The 14,112-nt window shown below is 41.1% G+C and overlaps 1 protein-coding gene across 1 annotated transcript; it reads left to right on the forward strand.

The window, feature by feature from the left end:
* The first annotated feature begins 189 nt into the window (after window positions 1-189).
* Window positions 190-13,797, forward strand: LOC135466290 (vitelline envelope sperm lysin receptor-like). The gene is made up of 7 exons (XM_064743706.1): window positions 190-402; window positions 976-1,130; window positions 4,401-4,546; window positions 11,418-11,499; window positions 12,215-12,368; window positions 13,010-13,082; window positions 13,532-13,797. The coding sequence occupies exons 1-7, from the start codon at window positions 190-192 to the stop codon at window positions 13,795-13,797; spliced, it is 1,089 nt and encodes a 362-aa protein (XP_064599776.1).
* Window positions 13,798-14,112: the final 315 nt, after the last annotated feature.

Consider the following 14,112-nt stretch of genomic DNA (forward strand, 5'->3'; position numbering starts at 1 on the left):
CGTCGATATCTATTATATGTATAATGAAGCAACAAAAGCAATATATTTACTTATTCACCAAACAAAGAACGCGTCGAGACATGAACAAAACTTTAAATGACCCTTCAGATAATACACATATCATTTTCTCATTTCTAACGTTATGACGACGTTTCATTAACTTTAATTTTAATTTGAGTACAGGACTGAATGAGAATTCTGTTTGTAGTGACACCATCGTGCCCCTCCTACCCTTACGGGCCAGACACCACGTTCAAGTTGCTTGCTGATGTCCCAGCGTACGCAACAGCCACCTGCAAAGGCAACTACAAATACGACTTCCGGGAAGTGGGCGACGGCATCAGTTTTACACTTAAAGTTGGCTTCGACGAAAGGCTAGCCCACAAACAGTGTGTTTTCCAGGTAATTCTTTTCTATGAAGTCGGCTTTTATCGACTTTTCACAATAAACGAAATGGACTGTGTCAATCATTTGCTAGATGCTCTGATAGAATTATTCCTTCCTTGATTTCTCCATCTCCAGGTGTATATATCCTCACTTTTGGGGTTTTGCTTCTGTTCTTGAAAATGATGTTTTTGACTTGACAGAGCATCCGGTTGTTGCGAGACCAGGAAACTGAAGCTGAATTGATAATTACTGTTGCGATTTTAGTTAAATATCTGAAGTTTGTTGAAATTGTTAATTTCAGAGATATACAGAAATCTATTAAAGGGTTTAGTTTGGGTTTTTTTTAAAGAAAAGTGCAACCAGTCGGGATGATGTTCAAACCACCCTACAGATTTGAAGCGTGTAAGGTTATGTATCTGTCTATCGTGTGTTGGCATTGACCTTTTGTTTAGCCTGATAAGAAGCTTTTAGCATTGATAGACAAATCAGTAACCTATGGCTGACAGTAGTCGAAGATCTAGATCTTCTGTTTGTTTTAAGTTTGTTTGAAGTCCATGGCTGTCGCTCAACACATTGAAATTATTTCAGAAAAAGGTGAGCACGAATACATTTGTGGTTTTGATCGAGGTGGGCTGGGGAGAGCCTGGAGGATTTATCCTGACCCACAAGGAGCAGTACCAGGTCTCCTGTGCTTACGGAGGGAAGGGGACGGGCAAGTCTCTGGACAAACCTGTGGACGACTGGTGAGAACATAACTGTATCGGCATGTGCATTGGAATGAATTGTTAGGCCTTAACTTGGCATTATGACAGCCAAGGCTGTGCTGAGCTACTTTCGGATCTAAATCATAAATTAAAAAAAGTTTTTAGCTTGCCTGTACAAAGTAAGGAGAGGTATTGGGAGAGTGAGGAAAGTGGCGGTGTCTTTTTTAACTCCTGTATAATGGGCTCTCATACATGGGTTGAATGTTAAGCGTTTTTTGGGTCCTTAGTTTATGGTGTGTAAATGTACATTCTAGGATGGAAGGTTAAGCTTTTTTTACTACTGTATATTGGGCTTTCATACATGGATTGAATGTAAAGCTTTTTCATTTAGCTCCCTTTCGTGGAAGGTTGAGCTTCTTTGTTTTTTACTTCCTGTATATTGGGCTATACAGCGATAGTACTGACCCTTTTTCCAGGACACTTAGCATACATCTCCCCCATGTAAACTTTTGCATGCTTAAGTTTAATTAGTCGGGTGATTATTTAAATATTTTCATAGTTACTCCCGTTCAGGTACTTAGTGCAATAATGGATTTTCATGTACATAGATTTTGTCCATGCAACTCCTGCTAAGGTATTGACCCAATTTTTCTGTAATAATGACAGTCTGATTATTATTTTTATTAGCTCGCCTGTACGAAGTAAGGCGAGGTATTGTGCGACGGGGATCATACGCTGGCGGGGGCGGGGGCGGTGTCAGTGACCAGACTGGTTAAAGTTCTTGGCCAATCATAGGGTTGCAGTGGCCACTCATGGTACACAGATAGCCAATCGTCGGTAGCGATTTGCAAATCAAAGACCCAAGAAGTTTTTCACCTCATAGCCCAAGATTTCCTTTGCCATTGACAGGGTTGCAGTTGCCACCCATTGTACATGGATTGCCTAGTGCAGTTCGCGAATTGCATATCAAAGATCTCTGCGATAAATTTGTGCACGAACTCCCCACAGTGTCTTTTACTACCGCAATTGATGTACAACTCCATAACATACAATGTCACTGCTCTGCAATCCTTACACATACGATAAACAATCATAGTTGCGAGATTATAATAATTTTGACCTTTCTTGTTGATTTAATGGCAAGATCTTACCGGAATGTAATTAGAGAATAATATCTGTGTATGACTGTGTCAACCACTCTACTTTATTTTGGATTAGAGGTCAATATTGAACGTTTCACTTGACTTGATCATTTTGCATTTTTACGAGCTGCTCAATCAGGCGAGCTACCGTATTCTCTGAAGGCCTTGCTTTCCTAGTTACCCCTATTCAGATATAGGGCGTAATAATGCTTTTTATGCGTACAAGTGCAAGCTGAAGACACATTCCATTTATCCTTGGAAATGTTGGGGGATGAAAGCGGGGTATTTCGGACATCCGGATTCTAGTACTTTTTCGGTCTCATACTTTGGAGTCCATGGATAGTGTTACATCTACATAGGACTTACTGATGGAACTTTCTTATTGGTTTTATTGGCTTGGTGAATGATTTCAGTCCTTTTGATTGGTAGACATTCAATGTGAAATATTTACCAGTTATACAAAATTTATTTTGTTTATCTTCTCTGAAACGCCTCCTTGCAGGGCTGCGATTTTTTGTACGGCTCTGTGACTATTCTTTCAAGGTTTACGGACTTCAAATTTATCTTTTTCTTCTATCAAGAAAACTATTATGTAGGACTACAATTTTGTGTACAGGCCTACCTAGATGTGGAAGACCAAGAAGGGTATTATAATAACAAGGTCCCTTTGTAGATTTTACCATTTTTATGGTCTCTCTAGCTACTTTTCTGCCATTTATGGAGTGTCAAAGTTTACTTAAGTTTTGGAGTTTCTAGTTTCACTGGTAGGCCTGTAAACATAGCTTTCTGTAGAAAGCTTTCCCCATCTATATTAGTACCAGGAGCCTAGGACACTGACCGAGGCAAGTGCTTTCTTAGACTGTGATGGAATGCTAAACCATCCACAGTGACTGTCAGCTCGGGTAATTGCTCAACCAATCATAGTTTTGTAGTGGCCACCCATTTTACACAGATAGCCAGTGGTGGGTAGCGATTTGCATATAAATGACCACTCCAGCGAGTTGGTGCTCGATATCCCCTCAAGGAAGTTTTTTACTACCATACCTCAGCATTTACTCAGCCATTCACAGGGTTGCAATTGCCACTCATAGTACACGAATTGCCAAATGCGATTTGCATATCAAAGACCACTGCCCACAATGATGTATCTTACCACCGAAACTATTTATAACTCTATAACATTAGTCTTTACTGTGCAAGTTTTATGCACACAATAAAGTTGTATCTGTGGCATTATAATAATTTCGGCCTGTCTTGTAGGTTTAATGGGAAGATCTTGGCACCTTTTAATTAGAGAATAATATCTTTGTATGACAGTGTCATTCTACTATTTTGGTTTAGTGGTCCGTATTTTAACGTATCACCTCACTTGAACATCATGCAGTTTTCGAACTGCTCAATCACACAATCAGCTCATGCTGGCTTTCTCGCCGTGAGGAGGTCTGTCAGCAACCTGCGGATGGTCGTGGGTTTCCCAAGGGCTCTGCTCGGTTTTCTCCCACCATAGTGCTGGTCGTGTAAGTGAAATATTCTTTAGTACGGCGTATAACACCATTCAAATAAATAAATCAATAAGCCGAGCACACGGTGTTCTCTGAATGCCTTGTTACATGTTAAATGAAACTTGAACACTCAACGTAGAAAATGCAATCGTAAATTGCTGCTGGAAAGATATTCTCCACTACATTCACGCATCCCCCCTTTCTCCGGGGGATGCGGTTTACTCTGGGTACAAAGGTTTCTTCTGGTCACAGTGGTTTATTCCGGTCACGGAGGTTTCCTCTGGGCATAAGAGATTTCTTTTGAGCACAGATGTTTCCTCCGGGCACCAAGGTTTCCTCTCTTGGGCACTAAGGTTTCCTCCTTCCATGACTGTTGCTATGTAACAGAAGTATTCTAGAGAACTGCGATAAACACCAATCAGTCATAACTCTTTATCGGGTTCTTCCCTACATCTTTGATAGCCGGTACCTTTTGCTTTGCGCTATACACAAGGAGACACAATTCAGCGTAAGTTAATAGGGTTTGAAGGGGTTCAAACGCAAAATTACATCGTTGCAAACAACACAGTTGATACGCAGGATGCGAATTGTGATGAACCACATTATTCTGGGATTTAAGATCCACTAACAGGAGGTGAGAGTAATGGTTTGGCATTCTTTCACAGGCTAATTGCCCCAAAAGAGAAGCAGTATTTACTGGGGAAGGAAGTCTCCTCTACCTTCACCCTGCGAGTGATCAATGTGCACGGGGATCCCTTTTTTCATGAGCTGCCATTAGGCAGATGGATGCAGCTGGAGGCAATCTCAAATGGCAAGTTTCATTTGTATATTTTCTTTATACATTCTGCAATATCATGCACGTAGAAGAACATTTTAACCTCCCATTATAAAATCACATCCGTCAGAATCAATCTCTCTCGCTCAACACTGAGGGGAATGCAGTCATTGGTCCTCTAGATGAATGCACCAGTTCGCTTACCTCGCATAACTCAGTTCATTTAAGAAAGCATGGATACAGCTCATGTAAAGAAAAATCAGGATTCTCAGCTTGAATTTTCTTCAAAATGATAGATCGGCGTTCACGGTGGCCTGTATATTTGTAAACAGGAAGGGGCCTCCATGTCCAAGGTGTGTTAGTGTGACCATGTGGCGCAATGACCTAGGACTTTCTCACCAATGTGGTTGCCCTGAGTTCGCCGAGCTCAAGCTGTCTTCCTCTCCGACCTGTAGCAGCCTGCGGATAGTCGTTGGTTTCTCCAGAGCTATGCTCGGTTTTTCCGACCATAATGCTGGCTGCCGTCGTATAAGTGAAATGTTTGTGTACAGCATTAAACATTAATCAAATAAATGAACATAAATGTCTCCCCACCGAATCTCTCTCCCCCCGTGGGGTTTCCGGGGTGATAAGAATAGGACCTCAGCCCTCTAGGCAAGCTTGTCGTAAAAGTCGACTAACCTAGAGCTCTCCTGTGTGAGCCCAGTGAGTAAAATAGGCTCACATCTTCCCGGTTGTGTGACAGGCAACCCGGGAGCGACCTCAGCCTGGTGGCTGAGGGCGTGTTGGTCTTGCGAGATCCTCACGCCCAACACGCAACTTTGGCCCTTACTTGGAGAGAGACGGGGGTTCGGATGGGCGCGGTCCGATCATTCGGCTGGTCACGTCAAGCCCTACACTTGATCCAGTTTGGTATTCTTTCACGTACTGTGATGTTAAGTTGGGTTAACACCAGATGCTCTTGTTCGGTGTCAGTGTAGAAGGCGGTGGCTAATGGGTCAATCGAGTAGATTGGGTTAATCGAGTAGATTGGGTTTAATCTTGTTGGTGTAACTCAATCTGTTCGAGTATACCTTGCGTGGATTCCCTGTTTCTGTTCTCTGCTGGTCATCTGCAGGGGTAGATTCGCCCTTGTTGGCACTCCGTGGCGGGTGGGGGACACGGAGGGTGAAATTAAATAAAATATAACATGGCTTCATCTGTAATTACAACAGTCGTTGCTAAAAAAAAGAAAAAATGAAGTTCCATTAGATATTGAAGGAGAAAATACTTATTTTCCTACCTTCTTAGTAATATCTAATAAAAATGAAGGCAAAATGAAAATCAGTCCATTTGTACTTAAAAAAGCGTTAGAAAGTTATGCTGGAACTCTGAAACAAGTCAAAAAAATGAAATCTGGGAACATTTTGTTGGAAGTTTCCAGAAAACAACAATATATAAATTTACTAAAAATTCAAAATATAGGAGAGCAGCCTGTTTCTGTTTCTCCACATAATACATTAAATTGCTGTCATGGCATAATTCGTGACAGGGACCAGGACCTTACTGAAATGACAGAACAACAAATAACTGAAGAACTAAAACATCAAGGAGTAATAAAGGTCAAAAGCTTCGTAATTAAGAGATGGAAACCTGATAAAAACGAACACTTTTATGATAACTTTTAACAGACCTTCCCTTCCGTCATCTATATTTGTCGGACCGTATAGCGTACGAGTGGAGTTGTTTATACCTAACCCCACCTGGTGTTTCTCCTGCCAGCGATTTGGCCATGGCAGGAGTCAGTGCCGCAACACACTGGTCTGCTTTAGATGTGCGGAAGCAGGTCACGAGGGCTTTGACTGCACAAAAACAATAAAATGTTTCAATTGTAGCGGAGCCCACATGGCCTCTTCCAAGGACTGCCCTCTTTTCAAAAAAGAAAAAGAAATTATAACCTTAAAATCTAAACATAATATATCCTATCAGCAAGCGAAGCGTATGGTCTCTGTCACGCACGGCCTTACAACATCTACATTTGCCAATGTTGTAAGGAAAACCACTGTTTCTGTGGGGGTCCAAACGACTTTTACTTGACCCATTGACAAAGAACAGCCACAGAAACTCGTTACGAAACCCGTAAATAAGACAGCCAGCTCCTCATCTCAGACTGATATCAACCTATCCAAAATACCTATTACTTTACCTGATTATCCAGTACTTTCTTTATCTAACAACACATCATGTGATAATCAATCTAAATCTAATAAACCCGTTGATTCTTCACAGAAAACAACGGGTGACAAAAATAAATCTGAGAAAAATCATAAAGGATAAACCTAGTGACCCCTTGGAGCGTCCCTCTAAGGCCACTAGGGATCCAATCCAAACTTATAATAAGTTTGGATCGTTGGAGGACGTTGATCCTTCAACTTCATGTGCAGACCTGATGGATACATCATCTGCACCTGGGAGGTCTCCTAGTAGATCTCCCAAAAAGAGCCGTCCTCGGTCACGACATAAATCCCAATACGTCTTCCCCCATAATGGCGATATAGGACAAAATTATACAATAAAATTGTCGAGGTCTTAAGGTAAATTTTATTGAAATAACACAGCTAGTTCAATCTTTAAATCCAGTAGCCCTGTGTCTTCAGGAAACTCACCTGAAAACATCTGACAAAGATACAGTAGCTTTTAAAAATTATTCGTTATATAGTACTTATTCAAATGAAGAAGAGCGAGCTGCATGCGGCTCCTCGATATTCATAAATAACAGTATTATCCACAGCCCTGTTGCTCTGCATACAGAGCTTCAGGCTGTGGCCGTTCGTGTTTCATTGTGTAAAACAGTCACATTATGTTCCGTGTATATACCTCCGAACACTTCTTTGTCAGCTTCTCAGTTACATAATCTTACAGAACAATTGCCCAAACCGTTTATTATAATGGGAGATTTTAATTCCCATAACCCTCTATGGGGTAGTAATAACATAAATAATAAGGGCAAGATAGTCGAAGACTTCTTATGTAAGGAAGAACTGTTTTATTTCAGTGATGGTTCTAATACCTATTTACATCCGGGTAATGGCACTTATTCTGCTATCGATCTCACTATCACGGATCCATCACTTCTCCCAGATTTTTCTTGGAAGGTGCATGACGATCTTTGTGGTAGTGACCATTTTCCTATTATCCTAGAGCATATCACTTCTAATTCTTTAGAACGTCTAGCTAGGTGGAAATTCGATAAAGCAGATTGGATCGCATGTGAGATGTTCTGTGAGGCTGATATCACTCCAAAGACTTTCAATGCAGCAAATGATCCTATATTAAAATTTAACGAGCTTGTTTTACGAGCTGCCGATAGAACTATCCCTAAAACCTCGACAAATCCAAAATCCAGAAGCAAACCCTGGTATGATAAGGACTGTCGCAAAGCCATTAAAGACCGCAAAAAGGCCGAGAGAAATTTTAATATATGTCCTACTGATAATAATTTAAACCAGGTTCATATTTTTATGGCTAAGGCTCGCCGATTACTCAAGTCCAAGAGACGATCTTGTTGGCGGAACTTTGTTTCGGGCATTACGTCAAAAACACCCATGCGTAAGGTCTGGAACATGGTTCAGAAGCTTATGGGCAAAACTAATAAAGCAAAAGTCCAGCATTTGAAGGATGGAGATAATATATTAACTTCTCCATCCTATATAGTAAATAAACTGAGACAATCTCCAAGAAATCTTCTTCTGAGAACTATACTAAAATATTCCAACATATTAAAAACCAGAAGGAGAGAATTAAACTGCCCTTTTTTCTAAAAATTTAGAAGATTATAATTGTCCTTTTAATATCGAGGAACTTAAAACTGCATTTAAAAAGGCCCACGATACTGCTTGTGGTCCCGATAATGTATATTATAAGTTTCTGAACCATTTACCACCTGAGCCACTGGAGACTCTCTTGGATTTGCTTAATGATATTTGGATAACTGGTAATTTCGAACCGTCATGGAGGGAGGCGTGAATTATCCCGGTCCCTAAACCGAGAAAGGATCATACTGATCCAAATAATTACCGCCCCATAGCTCTTACCAGCTGTGTCTGTAAGACTATGGAACGGATGATTAATGATAGACTTGTTTGGTTTCTTGAATGTGGTTTTCGTCAAGGTCGATCTACTTTAGATCACCTTGTTCGATTTGAAACTTTTATTCGTAATGGTTTTGTTAATAATGAACATGTGGTGTCCATATTTTTTGACCTTGAAAAGGCCTACGACACCACATGGAAATATGGTATTTTAAAAGATCTCGCGAATATGGGTCTTAAAGGTCGCTTACCTATATTTATATCTGAATTTTTATCTGATCGTCAGTTTAAGGTACGGGTGGGGTCCACTCTTTCTGACTCATATGAGCAGGAAATGGGTGTACCCCAGGGCAGCATTCTATCACCAACTCTGTTCAGCATAAAAATAAATAGCCTAGCAAAAACATTAACATCTGGCACAGAGGGTTCTTTATACGTGGATGATTTCCTTATATGCTACCGAGCTAAGAATATGAATAATATCGAACGTCAGTTGCAGCTTTGTCTCAATAAAATCGAGAAATGGGCAACTGAAAACGGTTTTAGATTTTCAACGTCTAAAACCGTCAGTATGCATTTTTGTAACAAACGGAAACTTCATCTCGATCCCGAGCTTAATTTTTCGTGGTGAACAGGTTAAAGTTGTTGGAGAAACAAAATTTTTAGGTATAATATTTGATAGTAAACTATCTTTTATACCTCATATAAAAATGCTTAAGGCTAAATGTACAAAGGCTCTCGATATAATTAAGGTCTGTCTAGCACCGATTGGGGTGCTGACCGATCAGTTTTACTTAATTTATATCGTTCTCTGGTGAGGTCTAAATTGGACTATGGATCCATCATTTACGGTTCCGCTAGGAAGTCGTATATTAAAATGTTGGACCCTGTTCATCACCAAGGTTTGAGGCTCAGCCTTGGTGCTTTTAGAACCTCACCAGCAGAAAGTTTATACGTGGAGGCAAATGAGCCTTGCTTATATAACCGACGTATAAAACTGAACCTTCAATATGCTACAAAGCTTAAAGCACATCCAACAAACCCTGCCTACGACTGTGTTTTCAATCCATTATATGTAGACAAATATACTAAATGTCCTAACAAGATCCCTTCGTTTGGTCTTCGCACACGGGACCATATTGTGGGAGCTAACATCAAGCTGGAGGATATAGCTTCGGTGTCTTTCCCGGAGTCTTCTCCATGGCTTCTTCCACAACCTAAACTAATATTTGATCTAAGTAAATATAATAAATCAAATACAAATCCTCTTATAATTCAGTAAAGTTTTGCTGAAATCAAGGCTGATTATATGGATTATAAATTTATATATAGTGACGGGTCAAAGGATGGGGACAGGGTTGCGGCTGCGGCTGTCTTAGAGCAGCTGGTCACTTCTACACGTCTGCCACCTTCATCTTCTATCTTTTCTGCAGAGGCCAGGGCTATACTCCTGGCCTTATCATATGTTTCCTCTGGGCATGCCCAGAGGGCAGTGATATGCAGCGACTCGCTCTCTTGCCTTTTGGCGATTCAGAATAATAAATTTAAAAATCCATTTATACTTGATCATAGCCAAACACTGAAAACTAATTAAAAGAGGTGAAGATATTATATTCTGTTGGATACCAAGTCACACTGGTATCCATGGAAACACAGTCGTGGACAGGGAAGCGAAAGCTGCCCTATATAAACCTGTATCTCGGGTTAAAATCCCTTATACTGACGTGAAGTCTAATATTCTTAAATATATTCGTCGCCTTTGGCAGGGTGAATGGGACTTGCAGATCCACAATAAACTGCATGCTATTCACCCGGTCATTGGCTACAGTGCCTATACTTGCCAAATGTCTCGCAGAGACCAAGTAGTTTTAACAAGGTGTCGTGTCGGGCATTCTCATCTGACACACAATTTCATCTTAGATGGGAGCAGTCCTCCAGAGTGTGTTGGATGTGATGCTGAATATGGCATCAAACATATCTTAGTTGACTGTGTAGACTTTGCCCATGTTAGGCAAAGGTTCTACACGGTCAACTCTATGAATGATTTATTTGACAGCATCGCTGGCGATTTATATAGGCCTATATAAATTTCAATTGTCTGAGGGGCCTCCATGGCTCAGTCGGTTAGCGCGCTAGCGCAGCGTAATGACCCAGAAGCCTCTCATCAATGCGGTCGCTGTGAGTTTCAAGTCCAGCTCATGCTGGCTTCCTCTCCGGCCGTAAGTGGGAAGGTCTGCCAGCAACCTGCGGATGGTCGTGGGTTTCCCCCGGGCTCTGCCCCGTTTCCTCCCACCATAATGCTGGCCGCCGTTGTATAAGTGAAATATTCTTGAGTACGGCATAAAACACCAATCAAATAAATAAATAAATAAATCAAATGAAATATTTATAGATAAAAGTTATATACATACAGCTTTCCAGATATACTATTTTTAAATATGATGGTTTTCGAGTTTTAACTGTTTTGATTTTTTCTTATCTGATTTTAAATATGTCTTTGTTTGATTTTTGATGTTCTCACCATCATTTCGAAAACCTTAACCGTCTCCTGTTTTCACCTTGTTCTCGCCACGATATGGCTGAAATATTGCCGATGTGGCGTTAAGCCATAATCATTCATTCATTCCGAATCTCTCTCCAGCGGCCAATCCTTCAATTCAACAAACTGGTTTCCTTCGCGCGATACTTGACTCTCCATGCATTGATATGGTTTTAAATAATCCAGTGGAGGTAGATGAGAGTTAGATAAGGCCAGACTGTGTCCATTAACACATCATACATAGAATATCATCTCAAATTTCAATTATGAATAATTTTAAAATGTGTCCTGTTTGTAGGTAAAAGTGGAGAAAAAGGTATTCGAGTATTGAGCTGTGTTGCTGCGAATTCTGTGACGTCATATGCAATTCTACGTGCTGGGTAGGTGTGATCTGTCAACATTTCTTGCTTTATTCTTCCACTGGCCACTAATTCTTCTCGAGTGGTCTTGCGGGCTGTTCTTGTGGAGTATTCTACTCTGGCAAAGTGCAACCGGTCCTACCAAAGTGGCATCCATGTGAAAACGCCTGACTTTTAACGTTATATATAAAATAAGCATAAATGAAAGCATGGACTGGTGAGTGTTAACGTACATTGTGAGGTTTTGGTGTTTTCCACAGAATGCTTGTCTATGGAACAAGGCTAAACACCGTCGGGACCGGGTTCTTTCAACAGACCCGTTCACCGGGATCTCCCAGAACACCAACGTTCATGTGGCCAACAAGACCGGTTATATGAATGAAACAACTGCTGGTTCAACAGTGGCTTCCTCCGCTCTCTGTCCGCTTTCCTCCGCTCTCTGTTCCTCTTTCCTCCGCTCTCTGTTCCTCTTTCCTCCGCTCTCTGTCCGCTTTCCTCCGCTCTCTGTTCCTCTATTTTCATCTCTCTGTTCCTCTTTCCTCCGCTCTCTGTCCGCTTTCCTCCGCTCTCTATAAATATAGTCACCGTTGTATGGGCGAAATACCGATTTCTGCGTGAGGTAGTGAGATATTAATATGATTGTAATGAATCATCGTTCCAAAAATAATCTTGGCTTTTAAAAATCAAAATCATGTTAAAACAGCCCGAAATAGTTCTGAATGATGTTTATGCTTAGGTGTGGCGATGGGATAGTGTTTGAGAAGAACGCCGGCTTCGAGACGCGAGGGTTGCGAGTTTTCAGCCCGTATTTTGAGGGATTCAAACTGAAAGGCAGTAACCAGCTCATGTTCGTCTGTAATATCACAGTTTGTGACCACAATTGTAACGGGGTAAGTTCATGTCTTACAGGTCATTCTTACACCATAGACGGTTTAATATCATCAGATCTCAAAGATCAAAGGAGTGAGGGCAATAGTTAAAATGTTTGTTTTTCAATCGCCAAGACACATGAGGTGTGGGTTCAACCCCAACACTGGGAAAGACTTTTTGGATTTCCCCGCCCTCATTTTACGTGGAGCATTGGTGTCAATGGGCGGTTCAGGTTCGTGGGTCCGTTTGCGCAGTTGAAGACCACTTGTCTTCCACGCATATATACACATGGGAAAGTTCGTAAGTAACTTATCAAAGGCTAGTGGTTTACCTCAGGAACTTAAGAATTCTGTAGCACGGCGTTGAACAACAATTAGATAAATAACTGTACTTATAGAACATTGAGGCAGAACACAAGCGTTACAGTCGAATCTATGTAGTTATACTCCATGTAATTTGAACCACTGTGTTGTCCATCAGATCTCCCATCAATTTATCCTCGGAAACACCTATTTGTTTCACCAGCTTGAGCCCTCGCCTGCTTTTGGTTTCTCGTTTCAGTTCTTTTCTGAGTCCTTCACTAGATAGTTTCTTGTAATGTTTGCAATACTTAACAAATACATAGATATAAGTGACTTTAATAAAGCATTCCTCTTTGCAGAATTCGTGTCCAGTGGAAGTTAAGCGTAGCATTCCAGAAAAAACGGAAGTGATCCAGATCGTGGGCGACGTGGGTAGGTTTGGAGGAAAATGTCCAGCATGCTAGTATGACGTAGATCGCCGTGACTGCCAATGATCTTGTTTTGGGCCTTTGTGTTTAGTGTAAAATGACTCTTGGTAACGTGTTTGAAGACCAAGACTCCTTGCTGTGCATTATGACAGCCTTACATAAAGCAGCTGTATTGGTTTAGCGTTGAATAGCAGGCTTCTTGATGATAATGCTGATGTGCTGATAAACCTCAATTATTTATTCCATATAATGACCTTCCTGGAGAGCAGCCTGCGGATGGTCGTGGGTTTCCCCTGTGCTCTGTCCAGTTTTCTCGCACCATAATGCTGGCCGCCGTCGTATAAGTGAAATTATCTTGAGTAAGCCGTAAAACACATTGTGACTGTTGTTTTATCTGGAAAGTTTTGTCACTTCTCAGCTGGTAATAATAATAATAATTTTCCTTTTCATCAGACGTAACGGATGAACCGGAATTAGTGTTGGTGGGCAGTTTGCTAACCCCGCCCTCGTCCACACCCGCTAGATCAGGTGGACAGACCATACTGGTTGAGGAACAAATACATCCCGATGCAAAGGAATCCACTCGAAGTCCACTCATCATTCTGTGGTTTACAGCGGTGTTGACAGCTGCAGTCATTCTGTTAGTGTTTTCCACTCTGTTACAAGTGTGCGTCCACGTTAAGGATGATACCCTCCAACCACAGCCCAAATCGCCGTGACAACAACGTGCCGTAATGAAGAGGCGTCAGTTCCAAAGTTCCCATTCAGTCTATAGGCCATTCAGTCCATGAATGTTTTATATGTATTCTCACTGCATAACGTCTTAAACAGATCTTGTTCATGTAATTCCAGTGTCCATACACTATAAATTGGGTGTGTGCATTTGTTATGTTGATTTGGGACGGTTAGAGATTTGCTGAATGTTTGTTTGGTTAAATCAACCTACACCTTATAAAAACTGTTTTGGCACCTCGTTAGGTATACTCTGTTAAGTTGATAAATTCGTTTTCTTTTTCGTCCTACGCCGACTAAGA

The sequence above is a fragment of the Liolophura sinensis genome, chromosome 6 (assembly GCF_032854445.1).
Source record: "Liolophura sinensis isolate JHLJ2023 chromosome 6, CUHK_Ljap_v2, whole genome shotgun sequence".
NCBI lineage: Eukaryota > Metazoa > Mollusca > Polyplacophora > Chitonida > Chitonidae > Liolophura > Liolophura sinensis.